General features: G+C 34.6%; 1 protein-coding gene across 1 annotated transcript in view; it reads left to right on the top strand.

Moving 5' to 3' along the window:
- The window catches only part of LOC129226294 (DNA-directed RNA polymerase III subunit RPC2-like), a 43622-nt gene extending 25594 nt beyond the window's left edge, over positions 1-18028 (top strand). Inside the window, exons 15-22 of the mRNA XM_054860898.1 lie at positions 4672-4845; positions 10055-10182; positions 10268-10353; positions 10917-11040; positions 11972-12130; positions 13545-13665; positions 13842-14543; positions 17871-18028. Of these exons, the coding sequence (XP_054716873.1) occupies positions 4672-4845; positions 10055-10182; positions 10268-10353; positions 10917-11040; positions 11972-12130; positions 13545-13665; positions 13842-14543; positions 17871-18000 (1624 nt within the window). The 3' untranslated portion in view covers positions 18001-18028. The remainder of the gene's footprint in view (positions 1-4671; positions 4846-10054; positions 10183-10267; positions 10354-10916; positions 11041-11971; positions 12131-13544; positions 13666-13841; positions 14544-17870) is intronic.
- The last annotated feature ends 2864 nt before the right edge of the window (positions 18029-20892 follow it).

The raw sequence follows: 20892 nt of genomic DNA, 5'->3' as shown, positions 1-20892 counted from the left end.
AAATACTTATCTTGGAATCAGCAATGTTTGACGGGCAAGGGGGCAACCAAAGAATAGCAATTCTGTTGCAGAAAGCGATAATGAAACTGATTAAAACTGTTACTTTTTCTAATGCTTTACATGGAATGAAAACTGTAAAGATATATCTCATGCAGTGGCGTAGCTAAGGGGGGGGGGGTGGAGGGGGCGGTCCGCTTCGGGCAGCACTTTTCTAGGGGCGGCAAATTGACCCTTTTGATATGGAAAACATAAATGTATTTTCCAGATAAGGAAATTATGATTTTAATCTGTTACTGCAGGTAAAAAGAATCTTAAAGCACTCAAAAGGACAAAATAACTTTTCTGGGGCATAAGTATTCCTGTAGTTTTCAATAATTCCAAGAAAGTGACACCACAAACGAAGAAAAGTGCTGCTCAAGTCATTTCAAACCAAACTTTCCCAGAAAAATATGCGTGTTTAAACACTCAAATTTATGAATGAGAGCTTGATTATAATAAGAAATTCTCTACCTGACTTGAGCCATACTTTTCTTCGTTTGTGGTGTCATTTCATTGGAAGAATTGAAAACTAAAGGAATACTTAAATATTCCATTCTAACCCAGATAAGTTATTTTGTCTCTTTGAGTGCATTATGAAAAGTGCATAGTATTTTTAAAAAAATCTGTTACTTTTACTGTTGTAGAGGTTAACTTCAGGAAGACGAATCCAATGAACTTTTCCAATTTTTGTTATAAGAAAACAGGACTTTAGGAGAGTTTCTTGAAAGCCTACTCGTAAAACAAAAACTTTTTTTTTTACTTCAGAAAAATGATGACAAGAATAAGAAAAAGAGAGGGAGGTGTAAAATGTTACACTAAACAATTTATTGCTCATCACACTTTATATGTTTTAGAGTTTGCTTTAATTTCTCACTCTTTACAAGAAATCTCTTCTTCAAATGAAGTACAAGGGATTTCCGTTTTCTCGATTTTGAGAGTAGATAATCTATCCGACAATTTTGGATATGGAAGGTAAGCGAATTTCATTTTTTAACGTATGGTTTGGACCCTCTACTTATACAAACATAGTCCAAAATGTGTTTTAAAGAATTCAGTTTCAAATAATTCCGGTTAGAAACTTCTCCCACTCCCCAGTCTAATAGTTCAAAAATGTTTTTAGTCGGTAGAGCGCTTTAATATCTCTTAATATACCCTTTAATATACCCTTGTCCTTTTATCTCCAAAGATAGTTTAGAAATACGTTTTTAGACCTCAATGTTGAAAAATTTCTGGACAGAGTCCATCCCCCTGCCATTTCCTCTAACGTAGCAAACACAGCCAAAAAGTATATATTTAGGCCTTTAATTCTGAAAACTTTCCTGGAGAAAACTCCCACTCTCACTTCTAAAGTCTCAACATCTAGCCTAAAATTACGTTTTTAAAGCTTCGATACTTCAATATCAATGTGTGAAAACAGCATTTGAACCCTGAGTGTCTTTGATCCCCTAACGTGATCAAATATAACCTAAAATACGTTTTTATGACTTTAATTTTGGAAATTTTCCGAGCGAGATATCTTAATCTCCTTTCCCCTCTCACGTAACGCCTCCAAAAATTAAAACTGCATTTTGAAAACTTCAATTTTGAAAAATTTCCTAGGGAAGAACTCTTCACCCTTTTCCTAACTTCCCCAAAGGTAGCCCATAATTTTCTTTCTTAGAAATTTGCGTGAGCAGGAGAGCTCGCTAACCCTTCCTTCTGACAGAAAGTCTAAAATGAACTTCAGCTTTAAAAATGATTTTGAGCGGGAAGCCTCCCTCTGTCCTCTCCTCCTCCTAACATTATAAAACAAAGCCCAAAGTCGGACGTCAACTACGAAAATTTTTCAGGAGAGAACGGCCTGGCTTCACATAATTTGTTATGCCATTAGGGAACTCCTCAACGACGTCACCAAAGACAGCCTAGAATTGCGTTTTCGAGACTTCGGTGCCGAAAAATTTCCAAAGAAAGAACCCGAACCTTCCGATTCAACCAAGCCACCAAAGATACCCAAAAATTAATTTCAATTTTAAAAACATTTCGGTAAGAAACCTCAGCACCCCCTCTCACCCCTAATGCCTACAACTGCGCTAGAATACGCATGCCGCATTGAGTATCCGACCATTCCCGATTTCCTTGACTTCTCCTAAGTAGCCTAAGCTGCATTTTAAAATTTCGTAAAATTTCCTTTCGTTGCCCACTGATCCCCTAACGTCAACAAAGAAACACTAAATGAGACTAATTCTGAAAAAAATCGGCAGCAAACCCAAAGCGCTCTTTCTAATAACTTGACTAAAATTGCAAATTTTGACTTAAATTTAGCAATTTTCTCCAAGTGTGGGCCCTTATCCCCCTTAACTTTTTTTTGGTTTTGAAAAATATAGAGAATAATTAAGTCGTATTTTTTTCTTCAATTACATTTCTAGTTTTAGTTTAAATACTTTTGACAGTTTAATGTATTAGCTATTTCCCAACCAAAGGGCGGCAAATTGAGGAACCGCCCCGGGCGGCAAACACTGTAGCTACGCCACTGATCTCATGCAGCAGGCTGTAAATGATGCAGTATTTTCTTCTCTCCATAAATTAGAAAGAGAACTATTTTGAGTCAAGTACCAAGGAAATTGTTAAAATCCTTTACTCAGCACAATAAAATTTCAAATTAACTGGTGCAGAATAAAAAGTTTCTAATTATGGATATTTTTGTGCAGTTGCTTATTGGGGCTTTTGATAAAGTAACTGCAATTTAAAAAAAAAAATCGCACCTTGATTTTACGAATAACCCCGATTTAACGTATAAAAGTTTCAGTCTCAATTAATTCGTTACATCGGGGTCTGTCTGTATATCTGTACATCAGAGCCAGACTAAGGTAAGTCCAAAAACAGCTATTTTCAGGTTATTACTGCATTGTATGCAGAATCTTATTCAATATTGAATCATAACAACAGAAGTCTGTAAAGAAATCCCTTCATAGCTATTTACCAGCGTTATAAGGGCACAAGTCCAAACCTTTGTATGCACCTGACAAACATTTTTACGCTCTCCTGCGAAATAGTGATAGTGTGACTTACCTTAGTCTGGCTTTGAGGTGTATTTCTTTGAGTTTTTCTTTCAACTAATCGCAATGATTGAGCGATTACAGAAAAGGATACTCATTAGGCGTAAAATGTAAATGTTTTCAACTGTTAATATGTAATTCTGGTATTCCGCCATGCAGAGGCGGCGATTAGAACTGAAAAAGAGGGAGGGGGGCAGCAAAAAAAAAAAAAAATTTAAGGTGGGGGAGGGGGAGAGCAAAGTTTTGCTGGGGCTGGTTTTTAAAATTTTTGAAGCAGATAAGTAGAAATTGATATAAATCTAACAACTTACTCACGTTTTTCTTAAGATTTTGATGAATATTGTACACAATAACTTTCCCCAAAGAAACACATAGGCATATTAGACTTACATTATTTGCCCCAAATTGTTTTCAGGTGACACAAACACTTGGCAATAATTTTACTGAACAAGTATGGCTTGTTAAAGTAAAACCATTATTTACTAATATCTAAACAAGGAATAAGAAACTAAAAGTTACTGCTCTTGCTAAATAATGTTTCATAAACAGATATACAGTAGAAGACCGTTATAACGCACACCTTGGGACCAGAGTTTTTGCGTTATACAGGTTTTTGCATTATATAGATCATTTCACAAATTTTGAAACTAATATTCAGAATATATCTATATATAAGCACTTCAGAATGCATTTTATCTGCACTGAGTATTAAAGCACCGATATTACAGTTAGTTATTCACAAATAAATATGTTTCACAATCAAAATCCTGCACTTCTGCTAGCTTCATGGTTTGCATAGCAGCTGCATTTTCAAGAGCCATCTGGTATTTTCTGTTTACTATGAGTACTAATTTTCAATTTAAAAGCTTTGAAATAAGATAGAAAGATGAAAAACTTTCAAAACTTAATTTGCCTAACAATTTTTATTTTTGAAAAGCAAAACAGAGGGATTTTTTAAACTTCAAAACATATTGCTTACTTCTGAAAACTTGTGCATTTTATAGAGAATTGCGTTATATAGGTCAGCGTTATATAGGTCAGCGTTATAACGGTCTTCTACTGTACAAAGTAAAGCAAATAATCATGTTCTGAAAATTTTGACATTTCTGCTTTTTTTTAAAATAATTTCTAGTTTTGGTTTCTAAACTGACAAAAAAAACCATAAAAAATGGGGGGGGGGGGGTCCCCCCACCCTTACCCTCCTGAATCGCCGCAATCGTGCCATGGGAAAGTAAAGCACAGAATTTGCAGAAATGAGTTTATGAGATCTTTGAAGAAACTCGTTTTGGATTCGAAACTAATAGTAGGGAACTGTTGGTATTTGACTTTTTATCCTTTGCTTTATTTTTAGCCGAAACTAAATAAGCAAGCTTATGCAATTAAGCTAAAGTACAATAGATGACAAAAATGCCCAAAAATTGAAAGTGAAAAATTTGCAGATACTGCACTTTACCTTCCCATTGTTCAGAGATGACAATCATTAGATCATTCTGAATGTAGTAAATGTATCATATACATTAACCAATGCTTTTTAATGATATTTTTCCCCTCAGTATGCTTTAAAAAGTATTTTGGGTGTTTGTTATATCTTATCTAGGCCTTACATAATTGTGAGTAATGGAAAACCGAGGGTGACTGACAAGCATATTGATGAACTGAATCAAAGAGTCAGATTCTTTGGTGATTTCTTGAAAGACGGTCTGGTAGAATACCTGGATGTGAATGAGGAAAATGACAGCAATATAGCTGTGTACGAAAAAGACATAGATAGGTAATGTCCTTTACTACTTTTATAGAGTTACTAGCTGCGTGCCCGGCATTGCACGGGCTACCTAAAAAATGAAAGTTATATCAAGTGACGCGAGTTCAACACTCAGGCTTGAACCAAAAAAAAAAAAGTCACTGAAATTTTGCAGCAGATTGCGGAAAACCCCCAAAAGTAAACATTTTAAATCCCCTGATTACAGGAAAAGCCTCAAAATAAAAACAAGAATTTTACCTGTTCATATTCGAGAAAAAAAATGGCAACAGATCTTTCATCTCAATGATTTTCTTCACCCGATATACATTTTAATAAAAGCATTCATCCGGAAAGTTGAGTTGAAGCACTGAATAATAATTTGAATGGAGGAAAGCCTTCGAAAAATAGAGATTTTATGTCGAAATCCAAGCTTCATAATTAATAGTTTTTAATTGATATCTCCGCTAATTATTATCGGAGGATTATGTTAAATAGCCAAACATGAAGACGGGAAGATGACGAATCCATCGATACCTGGTTCGATGGTCAGTTCACTGTCGTTCGGGAGAAGAAGCTTGGACATAGATAGATAGATACTCAGATTTTATATGTATAAGATGATGTCTCCTAACCACACACACACACACAGGTGCCTTGAACTTATCAAAAAAAAACCTCTCGCATTTTTTTGCTAAATATTTGAAGATGTCTTTCAGTATTAAACACAAGCTGATGTGTGCATCACATGACTTCCTTTTACTCCAATTTAATGTCATTTTCCCATTATTGGCAATTTTAATGTGATTCAATAGTTTACTCTCTAAATATGACCAACAGTGACCAAATTGAAACAGATTTTTTTTTTTAAAAATCACCAAATTTGTCGCCAAGTTGGCGACAAAACTCAATGAACTCATCGAAATTAACAATGGTTGCCCCCCGAAAAAGCGACAAAAGACCCCTTTAGAAACATTCGAATGCAACCAAAAGAGAAGGTGCACAACTAAGGCCCCACTAGGAGTCTATGTACCAAATTTCAATTTTCTAGGACTTACCGTTCTTGAGTTATGCGACATACATATGCACATACATACGTACATACAGACGTCAAGAGATAATTTGTTATTAACTCGGGAATCGTCATTATGGATGATCGCATGTCTATACGTTCTTAGGCACTTATCCACGTGTGGTCGAATCGAAAAAAAAATTCATCATTCATTCGGGAGTGAGTAAAATGGAAATTAAGGTTGATTTTTGAGGGAAAAATTTTTTGCGAATACAATACTTCCTTTTTTGTAAAAGGAAGTAATAAAAAGTTGTTAGGCACATATTGTGAAAATTGCATTTTCACTCTCACATTATCATTCTTAGGTGTTGAGTTTGATGCCTATTAAACCGTTTTTTTCCCCCTCATGCCAGTTTAAATGGTCAAAAATGGCTCCTAGGTTAAATTCCAGGGTTGGCCGGATTGGACCCAATTGGGTCGGACCCAATGGGTTTTTTTGAAAAAACCCATTTAAAAAAACCCATTATTTAGCCCACTTTTGGTTTTTTTTTAAATTTTTTGGGAAGTTTTTTAAAAAATTAATTTAAATACTTTCACAATTTCAACTTCTTTTTCATTTCTTCTTCACCACAGACATTGGACATAAAAAATGAATTTTTTGAAATAGTATTTCTCAACTCTTAACAGCATTAAAAAAATGTTTCAAAGATCTTAAATAAATATATTTAACTTTTTTCTTTAACTGATAAATAAATGGACTCAAATTATTTTGACTAAGTCCTGTCACGTCTGATTTTCCCAATATTTGCAGATTGTACAGAGGATACCACTCTAGCTAAAAGGCTTTCATGTGAATTATTTCCTGCAAACAAACACTTCGCAAATCTCGAATAAACACAAGGTATATTTTTTAGAAATTAACAGGTTTTTCAAAAGGTCGGGCAGAAAACAGAAGAGGATGTACAGTATTTTCATTATCTTACGAAAAAGTTTAATATTTCTTAGTTTGTACTCATAAATAGAAAAACTGGCAACATAAAATTGAAAGAAATATCTTGATTAGCTGGAATTTAGCTGGAATTCAGTAAAAAGGGAGTAAAAACTACTTGAGGTTCTACAGTAGTTTTTCATAACAAAATAAAATACAGGAAAGTAAAATGCAAAAAAAAAAAAAAGTAGTAGCAATTGAAAATGAACAATAGATTTTCTCACTCGAGAAGTAACTTTGCATTAACTGTTGGTAATCATGAAAACTAAAAAATCTGAAACTTCACCATTCTTGGGTTTTGTCGTCTTTTATACTTTTCTTCAGAAAACGCTGAATTTTAACTAGTTTTCCAGTTTTTTTACCCTAAGACAATTTTTGCGCTTTGTCCATATACTTACGCTACAATATGCTACAAGTATGCCCACATTTTCCCTAAAAAGAGACAAAAAAGAAAAAAACCCACATTTCTTTTAAAAAAACCCAGCTTTAGTTGGGGTTTTTTGGGTTTTATTTAAAAAAACCCAAAAAACCCTGGATCCATGGGCTTTTTTAAAAAAAACCCGGGTTTTTGCCAACCCTGTTTAATTCCCATTTCTAACACTAATGTATTTTCTTTTCTCATGAACATTTCTCCTTTACTAGAGTCCAATCATTTAGCTGAGATGTAATTCTGAGGTAGCTTATGCTTATGGTAGTATTTTTCTTCCAGTCTATCTAAGTGAATTGGCTCATAAAAAAACCATAAATTAAACACCGTTAGACATAAATTGTTGAAAATTTTCAGCTATGCAAAGAAATAGTCTTTTGAATGTATACCTCAAAGGTTTGATGAAAAATTATCACTGCATAGAATGGACGGCGAGATATCACCCCAATGTCATAAGGCAGGGGTTCCCAAACTTTTTTGATTCGCTGCACCCTTTGATGAATTAGAATTTTCTCACTTCACCCCAGACTATATCTTTACTAATAATAAAGCTGAAAGTCTCTGTCTTGGTCTCTGTGACGCGCATAGTGCCTAGACCGTTCGGCTGATTTTCATAAAATTTGGCATAAAGTTAGTTTGTAGCATGGGGGTGTGCACCTCGATGCGATTTTTCGAATATTCGATTTTGTTACTTTTTCTATTTCAATTTTAAGAACATTTTCCGGAGCAAAATTATCATAAGATGGATGAGTAAATTACCAAGTTATCATAATGTGGAACCATAACATGAGCAAGCCAAATTGGTGAGAAATTCATCATACATTATTTGTAAATATACAGGCGAACCAAAAGACCTTTTAATTTTCTACTACGGGCAAATCCGTGCGGGTGCCGCTAGTTTTAATACATATTGACATCAAGGATACTTCCTGGCACACCTCAACTTTCCTTGAGGCACACCAGTGTGCCACAACATCCACTTTGAAAACCCCTGTCATGAGGAACCACTTCCATGCTTCACAATTGGCAAGAGGCAAGTTGGGAGAAAATGCTTCCGTAGGTTTTATCTACACCTAAACCCTTCTAGTTGTATGAAATATGGTAAAGATTGGTTCATCAGACCAGATGATTTGTTGCCACTGCTGAAGTGTCCAGAACCTGATTTTTTTTTTTTTTTTTGCTTTTTATGGCGTTGCTGAAAAGCACGACAGACTCACCACTGGTTTACGAAATGCCACTCTTTTATAAATTTTCTAACCATGACATTTCCTTTGGGCAATTCTTGTTGAAATGGGATTCTGCAGACAAGGGCGCCCATATGGGGGGGGGGGGGCAAGTGGGGGCTCAACCCCCCTCCCCCCTCTTGACTTTGAACTTCCTTGCAAAAATGTAAAAACATTTTTTCTCTGGCAATTAATGAATAAGTAATTAAAAATGTCAAATTTTAATAACTCTAATCTGTACTGAAATCAGTTTCTATGGGGGAAATATCTGACCCCCCTCCCCTTAAAATTTTGCATGTGTGTAAAATTTTGCTTGTCTGCAGATGACAATCTATGTCTGACCTTATCCAGGACAAAGATTTCTTGTTTCAACTCTCTTTTAACAAAGTTTTCTGAGTTCTTCACTGTTGTACTTTGCAAATGAGACATTATTGCATGTCGTGCATGCGATTGTGTACCCTGACTCAATATTATTTACATGCCCAAAATAGGTAATTGCTTCACCAAGCAGCCAGTGCATCACATTCTAAAAAGCGTGACTTTTTTCAAACTCTGACAGGTTAGTCATTATTGAGTTTTTCAAAATATGTGGTCATGTGACTGTCAGTGCAACATCTGTGACTGATGTTGAACAGCCTATACCTTAATCTTCATAACCGCTAAGAGGCAGGTTTAAGTGTGAAGTGACACTGATGTTCTGCCACTTTGAAATGGGCCATGCCTTTTTCATTGTTGTTTATAATTATTGTGTGACCCATCTGTGTTTAAAACATCGAGAGAAAAAAGTGAACATTCTTTTTCTTCATGAAAAATCATGCATGACTTACTACAGGGTTGCCAGGCCACAGGGAAACCTGAAGAAACGGGAAAAACACAGGGAATTCAAAAATCAACAAAAATAAAAAAAAACAGGGAAAATCCAGGGAGTTTCAAAAAATTTCCTCAAAAACCTGGAAAATACAGGGCATTTTTTTCTTCTTAAATTGAATTTGCAAAAATCAATTCCCAAATATATAAACTACCAAAAAATAAATAAATAGTAATAATTATAATGATAATATTAATGAAGTTGAGAAACAAAATAAAATAAAAAATGGTAATTATACTTAAAAGTTTTTTTTTAAAGTAAATATTAAAATATTTATCATAAAAATAGAATCTTGAATTTAGTGATAATTTAGCGTGTATGAAATTAGTCGTCAATAATCATTGTTCTGGATCACTTATATACTTTTAGGTTCATGTAATGAATGGTAATGGTTAAGAGAAGGTTTTTTTTTTTTTTTTAAATAAAAAGTTGAATGTATTTAATCACCCTGCTATTATTTCAGTTATTATGAATTCCTATTTATTTTCCCTTATTTATTTAGAAATGTGTGTTTCTTTTTTTTTTTTTTTAACCTGTGGTGAAATTATCAAGATATTAATGTTCTTTTTCAAATATCAGTGTTCACTCATTTGTAATATTTCATTTTCATACAGGGGGAATTTATTTTTCCAAAATTAAGTGGCAACCCTGTAGTATCTTTAAATAAAAATGTTTTATATATGATTCAGTTTGCTTTGTTTAACCTTGTTCTCTGCTTCAACAGTGAAACCACCCACCTTGAAATTGAGCCGTTTACCTTGCTCGGTGTGTGTGCTGGTCTTGTGCCTTACCCTCATCACAATCAGTCCCCTAGGAACACTTACCAATGTGCTATGGGCAAACAAGCCATGGGTAAGCTCAATTCCAATCCATAGCTTCAAATTAAAAAAAAGACTTAACTGCAAGCTTTACTAATGTTTCGATTTTGAAATTTTAGGAACCATTGGATATAACCAGAAAAATCGCATGGATACCTTAATGTACAACTTAGTGTATCCGCAAAGACCTATGGTGAAAACTCGAGTAAGTTTAGTATTAGACTGACACTGATATATTCAGTAAGATATTGCCCTATAGCCAGATCTAAGGCAGAAATACATGAAATACACTGCCAGCTCAGTCAATTCCAGCCGAGGACTGCAGTTTTGTGCTTATTAGCACAACTGAATCCTCAGCTGTAATTGACTGAACTGGCGGTGTATTTCATGATACTAATATGATTTATGCTTACTGTCTGTGCTGGAAAATAATGTACTGCTTGAGACATTAGTTTTTTTTTTTTTTAATTTAAATAATTTACTTTAATTTCTGAAATGTTATCTGCAAACTGCATACTGCCTACTTGCAAAGTCGCAAAATATGCATTGAATTAAGCTAATTTAATATTATGCTCTTAATGTCGGAAAAGGGAGTAAACTGCCAAGCTCTCTTTGCTATGCCCCACCCTACTTGAAATGATCAAGAATGCTTGCATTTTTCCTAGTAAATTTTTATCTATTTCAAGTAAGTCAATTTTTTATTTTACTGTTGTGTGTGTATATATTCATATTTTTTCTGGCATCCAATAAATTTTGAGATAATTTTAGACTTTAGATCTCATAAATTTTGAATGCCTTCCTGCCGGACAAAATGCGACGGTGGCCGTGATGAGCTATAGTGGGTACGATATTGAAGATGCAATAGTGCTGAACAAGGCGTCATTAGACAGAGGTAATTGCTGCTTTCTTTCATCCTAACTCTTGCGCTTTTGTCATTCAGGATTTGAATTCCACAAATTCTGAATGAGATGTAAACTTTAAAAATGGTGTCTTGTCTAGAGAGCTCATAAAATACGTGAAACAAATATTTCTGATGGATTCCATTTTTAGTCTGAAGACTTAATCCTTGATATAACCACCCAGATTTGAGAAAATATGTTAAAGTTGGTGATACTCCGTATCCATAGATTATGACAATACAAAAAATAACAAAAAATTAAACACTAAAAGTGTGTAAGTTATCATTTGATTAATCCACATACTGAATGAAAATACAGTGAAATCTCGTTTCAACAAAATAAATTTTGAGTCCGAATTTGAATTTCATTGCATTACTTGTATTCTATTGCAACAAAATTCCTGTAACAACAAACAAAATCTGTGGTCCCTTTAAGTTCATTGTAAAGGGATTTCACTGTATCTTTTTTCAACTGTTCTTTATTATCATAAATAATATTATAATTGTGATAATAAATTCATAATATTTAATAATAAATAAGAAAATTCATAATATTTAATAATAAATAATTAATAATAATAATAAATAACAATAAATTCATAATGATAAATCATAATATTTAGCAGCTGCAATACGTCCATAAGTTTCTACTCAATTAACTAGGTTTCACTGTCTAATTTTCGACACTTGCAAATTTTAGCTGTGCAAACTTTTAATCCAGTGCTCTGGTACTATAAAATTCTTTTCTTGCTTTGCCTGTCACTAAAAAAAGCTGAATGTTATTGCTAAAATGTATGTAATACATTAAGCACGAACAGAAAAAAATACTGAGGATGTGTCTGAATCTTCAAGTTGATGATTCTCTTCATGATGAATTAGCATGTTGATGTATGAACTTTCATTTGCTATATTTTCTTCATTTAAGGCTTTGGACGTTGCCTGGTTTATCGCACCAACAAATGTACTGTGAAGAGGTACGCCAATCAGACTTATGACCGAGTCTTGGGGCCCAAGATTAATGCTGAAACTAAGCAAGCCATTTGGAAGCACCTTCCTTTAGATTCAGATGGCATTGCAGCTCCAGGTATTATATTACAAATTCATGAATTTTATCTGCTGCTGTTGCTTGTTTTGTTTCTTTTAAACTTATTTTTTGACTTAAAAGTTTTAATAATAAGTCAGATTGAGATAATTCTGTTCTTTCTGTGTGTTGGCGAGGAAAGGGGGATTGACAAACTCCATCCCCTACTAATCTGTTATTTCCGGTAAGTAACATTAAATGAGTTCCAAATATTCTTATCAAGTCACTTAACACTTCAGATGTTACAGGCAAACACTGTTATTTTAACTCGTATATATTTGACTTTTTAAAATATAAAGATCTTAAAATAATGGCTTAAATTGATAAAAATGATTTTCAAAAACCTAACTTGATTCACCTTAAGCTGCCTATATCTTCTGATGAACTATTTTCATTTTTTATTACCCTGTTAACCAGCATGCCAGAAATAAGTAAGGTTGATAATTCAGGGTTTGTTTGCAAAAAAAAAAAGTAGACTGAAAAAATTTGTTTTTAGTCAAAAATACAAATGTTTAAAGTAAAACTAGAAGCAAAACGAAAATTTGTTTGGTTTTAATGCATTTCATTCGTTATAGATTCAGTTATATTCCAATGAAATGATTGACTCTGAAGAACTCATGGTAATTGTGATTTATAAACTAATTATGAAACTAATTCATAACAATAGTTAAAAATAATTGTGAATTATTTTTAATTATTGTTATGAATTAGTGTATAAATTCCAATTATAAAGGTTAGTTTAGTTCTCTATTCATTGAAAAATGAATTCCCCCTCAAACATTACAAAGTCCCACACCAAAACAAAAACGAGAGAAAGAAATATCCAAAAAACAATCCCCACCCCTGAAAATTTCAATGGTGCAGTCTCTGCCATGATCCCCTTACTTGGACACTCCTGAATTAGCAATACACTAATTAATCAACACTGCACGAAGAAACTTACCACTTGAACCAGGTACTTTTCCACCAAGGTCAAGTATTCTGTAGTTTTGTTTCCTTGCAAGCAACTTTGACATGATTCCAGGAACAGACAATCAGTAATTTTGAAGCAAATAAAATGTCGCTGAGAATTGACATTTTAATATTTCCGCTAATTAAAGCCGTAGAAACACGAAAACTGCCTAAAATGATGTCCGAAAAATTATGAATCTTCAATGCTCTGGTGTTCGGAAAAAGTTAGACTGACATACCTAGATAGATGCAAAGATACACTCAGTTTTTAACTGTATAAGATAATACGTAATCTTTATGGCTCTGAATATATATATAGTATCAACTTTCTAAAAAAAATTGTTTCGAAAAGTTATTATTTGTACTTAATGTGTGTGTGTTAATGAGAACAATGGAAATTCCGTGTTATATTCATATCCATGAATAGATTTTCCAAAAAAAATTGATTTGTAATTTATTTGTTCAGGAGTTAAAGTTGACAACAGGCAAGTGCTTGTGAACAAATCCATGCCATCAGTTTCAAGTGTGCTTCCACCGGAATCTCCCACAAACTTGCAAGAACAGCAATACAAAGAAGTTCCTATAACGTAAGTTTCAAAACTTTACTTTATTTTAACTGATAAACTTGTTGTTTACTTCAGATAAGAATAAATTTGCATTTTATAGATCAGCATTATAAAGGTATTCCACTGTAGTTGAATTTTATAACTTTATTATTCCTCAAGAAACATTCCTTTTCCATGATTGCTTCTTTACATTCCAGCTTGAAGAGCATCCTGCCATCTTACGTTGAAAAAGTGATGATCTCTTCCAACAACGAGGAAGCTTTCCTGATCAAGCTCCTTCTCCGACAGACCCGCAGGCCCGAAATCGGAGATAAATTCAGCAGTAGGCACGGTCAGAAAGGGGTCGTCGGACTCATCGCAGAGCAAGTCGACATGCCATTCAGCGACCAGGGCATCTGCCCGGACTTGATCATGAACCCCCATGGTTTCCCTTCCCGTATGACGGTGGGCAAGATGATCGAGCTCTTGGCCGGGAAGGCCGGTGTCCTTACGGGCAAGATTAAGGATGGCACAGCTTTTGGTGGTGACAAAGTCAAAGATATCTCTGAAGACCTCATCAAATGTGGCTTCAACTATCTCGGGAAGGACTGCATGACCTCTGGTGTGACCGGTGAGCCTCTTCAGGCGTACATATTCTTCGGACCAATATATTACCAGAAGCTGAAGCACATGGTTGTGGATAAGATTCATGCGAGAGCGAGGGGACCTAGGACTGTCCTCACCAGGCAGCCTACGGAAGGGAGGTCTCGCGATGGTGGTCTACGATTGGGCGAGATGGAAAGGGATTGCTTGATTGGCCATGGAACGAGTATGCTTCTGCTGGAGAGGCTGATGTTGTCGAGTGATGCCTTTGATGTGGATGTCTGCAACAAGTGTGGCCTTCTTGGATATTCTGGCTGGTATGTGTTGTGGTTTACTCATTTTTGTACTTTTAACCAGGGGCGAATTTAAGGGGTGGATTTTTAGGGTTCAAGCTCTTTTTGCTGAAAAATTATTGTGATTTTAATATTTATTCATTTTTCAATTTCACTTGAGTAAGGCAGTTATTTTTGAACAAGTTATTGCAAACTTAAGGCTTTATCAAGGGCGCCCATATAGGGGAGCAAGGGGGGCTCAAGCGCCCCCCCCCCCCAGGAAATGAGAACTTCTTTGCTTTTAGTGCTTTTTTCTTTGCAAAAATGTATGAAAATTTGTTTTCCAGCTATAAATGGAAGAGTTATTAAAAATGTCAAATGTTAATGTCTCAAATATGTACTGAAATCGGTTTCCATGGAGAAAATATTCTGCTACTCCATGGGGAAAATTTTTCAGCCCCCTTAAAATTTTGCATATGGGCACCCTTGCGCTTTATCTAAGGTATTTATTTTTGTTGTAGTAATTGCAAATATTCTTTCTTACAAAAAAAAAAAAAAAATAAATAAATAAATAAATAAATAAAAATAATAATAATAAAATGAAATACAGCTGCTTCCTTTAAAATTTGAATACATTATGCTCACAAAACTTGAAATATTAAATTTGAAAGCACTTGAATCTATAATTGACATTTCTTATATAATGGTCAAAAAATATGAATTTAAGAAGTATTGCTGAAATTTTGTATACATGACTGAATACATGGATAAATGTTTTTTGAGTTGTTAAAAATACTTCTAACATTTGATTAGACTGAAGTTATGTAGTGTACACAAAAGATTTCTTTCCTTCATTTAAAAGATACATTTTTTCAATTTTTTCATGATAATTATCTTAAAGCAATGGTTCCTCATTTATATAACCTATTTTGTAACAAAAATCAATAGAATGCATAATGAAATAAAATTTTATTGATCATATACATTCGCAAAAAATTTGTTTGGTATAACCCTCCCCGAAACAAAAGTCTATTTACCACCGTGCTTTTTACCATAGTAAAATAAAAATATAAAGTACCTGTGCACACAACTCATAACTATCTGCAGGTTTAGAAAACAATTTACAGTGCACGGATTAAACATTTAGTAAGACAATGTTGCTTTCTATCAGTTACCCATCCGTGAAAATAAGGGGTAAACTTTTTTTTATTAACTTTTCAATATGCTTTCAAGATAGTCACTAATTAACTTTGATATTAATTTACTATTATCGAGCATTGCACATATCCTCAACAAATGTATCTGCGCATGTTTTGTTTGTTTATAATATCTAACTAAGCCTGTAACTATCTATATTTTCATTTATTTATGAAGTATGTTTTGTAACTCATCTGCAAGGGTCTGGCCAGAATAAATTTAGGTCCTTTTAACTTGTGAAGGTTGACTTTTAAGGACCCTTCACAAAAATCTAATTAGTTAAAAAGGACCCTTCACAAAATTCTAATTAGTTAAAAAGGACCCTTCACAAAATTCTAATTAGTTAAAAAGGACCCTTCACAAAATTCTAATTGGTTAAAAAGGACCCTTCACAAAATTTTGACTGACCAAATCCGACCTTTCATGAACTAATTTGTTAATAAATGAGTACGCAGACCAGAAGTCTTCTCTATATTGATGGATAAGTTTTGGTTAAACATTTTGAAATTTCACAAAAATAATTGATTTTTCACAATTTTTTTTTTTTTTTAATTCACAAAAATAGGACCCTGTAAAAAATCCTAGACAGACCCCTGATCTGCTGTTATCCATATTTTTTGATGAGTATTTTAATGTCAGAAAAGTGATGCAACATTGCTTCATTCCTTTAATAATTGGGAAGATTTCATAGTGCTCCAGACACTTAAATTAGATGAGAGAAATTTTCCTTTTCTTTGATATTATTGTTGTCTTTTAATCTTTTTTGATATGTTTTTAATCAGTTGTGATGTCTCCAGCTGTCTTTAATTTGGGCTTTTTAAAATGTCATTTAATGGCAAAGAAATCTCTAAAAAACAACAATTTTGTCAGATATGATTTGCAATTCTTTGTTTGTACTCCATCCCTTTTAATTTTCAAGGGCATCTGTTTTCTTTCAGAAAAACTATATTAGAAGTCCAATCTATTTCTCGATAAAATTTTTTGGTCCTGCAGATTTTACATTGTACGTAGGTCAGTCAGAAAGTTAGTTAGTTGCACTACTTGGTAAATATCTTCCGCCTATGGCTATTCAGAAACGTACCTTTATCGTGAGACGAAGCGGCTTCCCCGAGGCAAGTTTAGTTTTTCTGATAATCAGTCGCAAACATGTTGCGACAGCTGCAAGTAGCGTCCAAATTGAAAATGCAGGCAATGATTGGTTTTTTGGCTGCAAAAAGGTGCAACTGCACTGAATTTTATAAGCAGTTGCATGAAGTGTATGGTTAAATTGCAATGTCAGGTCAAGCTATCAAGAAATGGTGCACCATGTTTGAGAATGGACGTACAGATATTCACCACGCTGAGCATGAGGGAAGACCAAGTTGATGTGGGAAGAAAGGGAGCCCATATAGGGGGGCAAGGAGGGGGCTCGAACCCCCTCCCCCTTTGAAATTAGAACTTCCTTGCTTTCAATACTTTTTTCTTTGCAAAAATGTAAAAACATTTATTCTCCAGCCATTAATGAATAAGTTATTAAAAATGAAATATTTTAATGACTCTAATCTGTCCTAAAATCAGTTTCAATGGAGAAAATACCCTCTTTACCCATGGGGAAAATATCTCAGCCCCCCCCCCCTTTACAATTTTGCATATGGGCACCCTTGGTGGGAAGCCTGGGATCACTCTCTGTAACCTCCTAGACCTTTCACCTCCTGACTTCCATGTTTTTGGCCCCATGAAGCAAGAACTTTCAAAGCGACCATACCATCCGAAGTGAAAGCTGAAGTCCAACAATCGTTATCGGACATTGGACGGGATATCTTTGCAGAGGGAATCGAAAAACTTGTACCACTCCTCGACAAATGCTTAAATAACGGAGGTGGTTGCGTTAAAAAGTAGATTTTGAATGGAAATTTAAGATACCAATAAAGTTGTTGCAAAATTTCAATCCTTTTTTCCTTTTCTTGAGCAGTCAACTAACTTTTTGACTGACCCTCGTATGTTTCTAGTTTACGCTGCCAATCCATGTAAACTGTATTTAACTTCCTTATTTTCTTTGAATAAATGTTTAACGTGGTAAACTTCACTTCCATCTGTATTCAGTTTATCACAAGTCTCAGGGAGGTGATTTAAATTTTTTCTTTTGTAATTGATGCTTTTTCATCTAATTTCTTTTTCTCTTCTTTCACATTCCAGGTGTCATTTCTGCCGCTCCTCTTGCCACATTGCATCTATCCGTATGCCTTATGCCTGTAAACTTCTTTTCCAAGAGTTACAGTCCATGAACGTTGTTCCTCGTTTGAAGCTGGCGAAATATTTTGAATAATGTGTTTTGTATATAAAATTGGAATAAATTATGGTGCTATTTTGTTTACACTTCTCGACCATGGTCTTTTCTTCACAAGCATTTTGATTAGAAGCTATTGAATCGTTAGTTTTGGAGAAATTATTGTTTTCATTTTGGAAAGTAAATGAAACAGTGGTGATTGCGTGCGCAGAAGGATTCGGGTTTGTCTTTGTTTGCTGTTTTGTGATTTAAAATTTTCTGGATGTTCATTATTTTTCATAAGTTTGGCCTCCCAAATTCATTTATTGAGTTTTATCTTCCTTTTCAAAAAAAAATTCTAATAATTGAAGCAATAATGGAACGTTACCTTCTCATTGGCAATGGTTTTCAAGACAAATACCAAAGCGATGACCAGTAACAGATTCTGGGCCCAGCTAAAGCCCTGAATCTTAGAATAAGTTGAGACCAGTCGGCCGCCTTGAGGCTAAATGCTGCTTTCTTTCTATGTCTGCTGTGGTGAAGTAGCATGCTTTGCTTCTTGATTGTGGTTTCTAATTAACTCCATGTTAGTCCACAATCAAGAAAAAAACGGGCTGATGTGTGCATCACATGACTTCCTTTTACGCCAATTTGATGATAATAGTGCTTTGGAGTAAGCAAGGAAACACTAAATATTTTTACCCCTAGTTTCTTGTGAACCAAAGCAAAAAAAACGTTTTACACAGATTTATTTCCCCATTATTGGCAATTTTAATAAATTGCCAATAATGGGGAAAACTGAACGACTAAACTGAATACGATTCAGTGGTTAACTCTTTAAATATCACCAACATTTTCCAAATTGAAACCAGATTTAAAAATAAAAAAAAAATTGCTAAATTTTTCTCCAAGTTGCCGACAAAACTTGGTGGCAAAAGCTTGCCGATATATCGCCAAGTGTTAGACAAATTATAACATCACTTGAGTTAGCATTGAAATTAACAATGATTTCCCCAAAAAAAGGTGTAAAAGGTCCCCTTAGGAACATTTGAACGACACCAAATGAGAAGGTGCACAACTAGACCCCACTAGGAGTCTACGTACCAAATATCAACTTTCTAGGACATACCGCTTTTGAGTTATGCGAGATATGTACATACACACATACCTACGGACGTCACGAGAAAACTCATTAATTAACTCAGGGATCGTCAAAATGGGTATTTTGGGTGTCTGTACGCTCCTAGGCATATATCCACGTGTGGTTGGGTCGAAAAAAAACTCAACATTCATTTGGGGGTGAGCAAAATGGAAATTAAGGCCGATTTTTGAGTGAAATTTTTTTTGAAAATACAATACTTCCTTTTTTTTAAAAGGAAGTAAAAAACCTAACAAAGATTGCTTCATATAGAAGACATAAGAAGTTAGCAGCATTTAGCCCCAAGATGGCGGACTATCACTACTTATTTCTACGATTCAGGGTTTTAGGCCCAGTTAGACTGATGCTAGTCAATTTATCATTCTCTAATGAAGATTAAGAGCTCTCTTAAAACTATTCACCGGCCGTATTGTAGTAACAGCTGCTTTAAATAAACTATTCCAAATTCCTACAACCCTGTTGAAGTAGTCATTTTTCCTGATTTCAAGATTATCTTGGGGTTTGAAAAGCTTAAAGCAGTGACCCTGGTTTTGCCATCTGTGCAGAAATTACGCCATAAACGTCATCCTCAGGGCCGGATTTGGAAGTGTGGCGGCCCCGGGGCAACGAAAGAGTGGAGGCCCCTAATCAGGGTTCAAAAAGATGATCATATTTTCGAAAATATCCGATACTTTGATATATATCTGAACATTTTGATATATATGTATGTATCCGATATTTTCGACCTGTGAAAGTTAGGATATTTTGTAAAAAATTTATTGTGGGGGCCCCTTTGTTGTGGAGGCCCCGGGGCAGTAGCCCCGCCTGCCCTCCCCTAAATCCGGCCCTGGTCATCCTGCCTCCTCTTACTCTCCTTTGCTCAAGATTATACATATTGAACATTTTAAGCCTGGAATCCTGATCTTAATTACAAAGCCCATTCACTAACCTCATTGCCCTTCTTTGAGACCTTTCCAATAAATTGATCGTTTTTTAAGATAAGGAGACTGAAACTGAACTGCAGATAATCTATATAAGCTATGGGAAAGGATATTTAGGATGGGTGGGGGGGGGGGACTGAGCCACATGGATTACATGTTAGTGGTTAGAGAGTCAAAAATGATTTCCAAGTTCGGAACAGAACTATTGCATAGTGTATCACTTTCTTCAAGAAGTTCTTACAAATGGAAACAGACTGACTGACCACTCAGAGCAGTATAAAAGGGAGTTAAGCTCAAAAACGTATTTAAAGAGGGAGCCGAAGAGATCCGGGATCCTCCGAAAATAAATTTTAAAGTTACTATTGTAAAAAAGTGTTTTGATATTTTTCAATCTCAAACTTAGAAAGTACTCATAATACATACTTGGCTTGGGCCCCACCTGAAATAAATTCCTTTATGCACTCATGTTTAAGCTATTGCTTTCATTCTCCCCTGCCTGAGAAAAGAACGGATTAATTACCAGCTTTAAAACTAATGAGTAAATTATAGTAAGTAGTACGTTTTGTACGACCAACACCAACATACTAGTTTTTTCCTCTCTCAGATCTTGCTCCCTCAAAATCCAAATCTTAATAAAGGATATCAGGTAAAGGTAATAAAGATTTCAATTTTTGGGGTAAAACAACCCACATTCAAAATAATAAAATGTCAGAACTTTTTCATCAAAACTCGTCGATGAGTTGTGTAAAATGAACTCGTGCAAATTAAAAGGAGTGAAGGGGGATATTTCGATAATTGGGAATATGGCGCGGTCGTCTCATTTTTTTGCGTAAATAATTTTATTTTGGTAACCCTGCTGCTAACCCTATGTGA

This window comes from Uloborus diversus, chromosome 7 (genome assembly GCF_026930045.1).
Source record: "Uloborus diversus isolate 005 chromosome 7, Udiv.v.3.1, whole genome shotgun sequence".
NCBI lineage: Eukaryota > Metazoa > Arthropoda > Arachnida > Araneae > Uloboridae > Uloborus > Uloborus diversus.
Note: the sequence above shows the minus strand (reverse complement) of the source record. Positions and strands in the feature narration are given on the sequence as shown.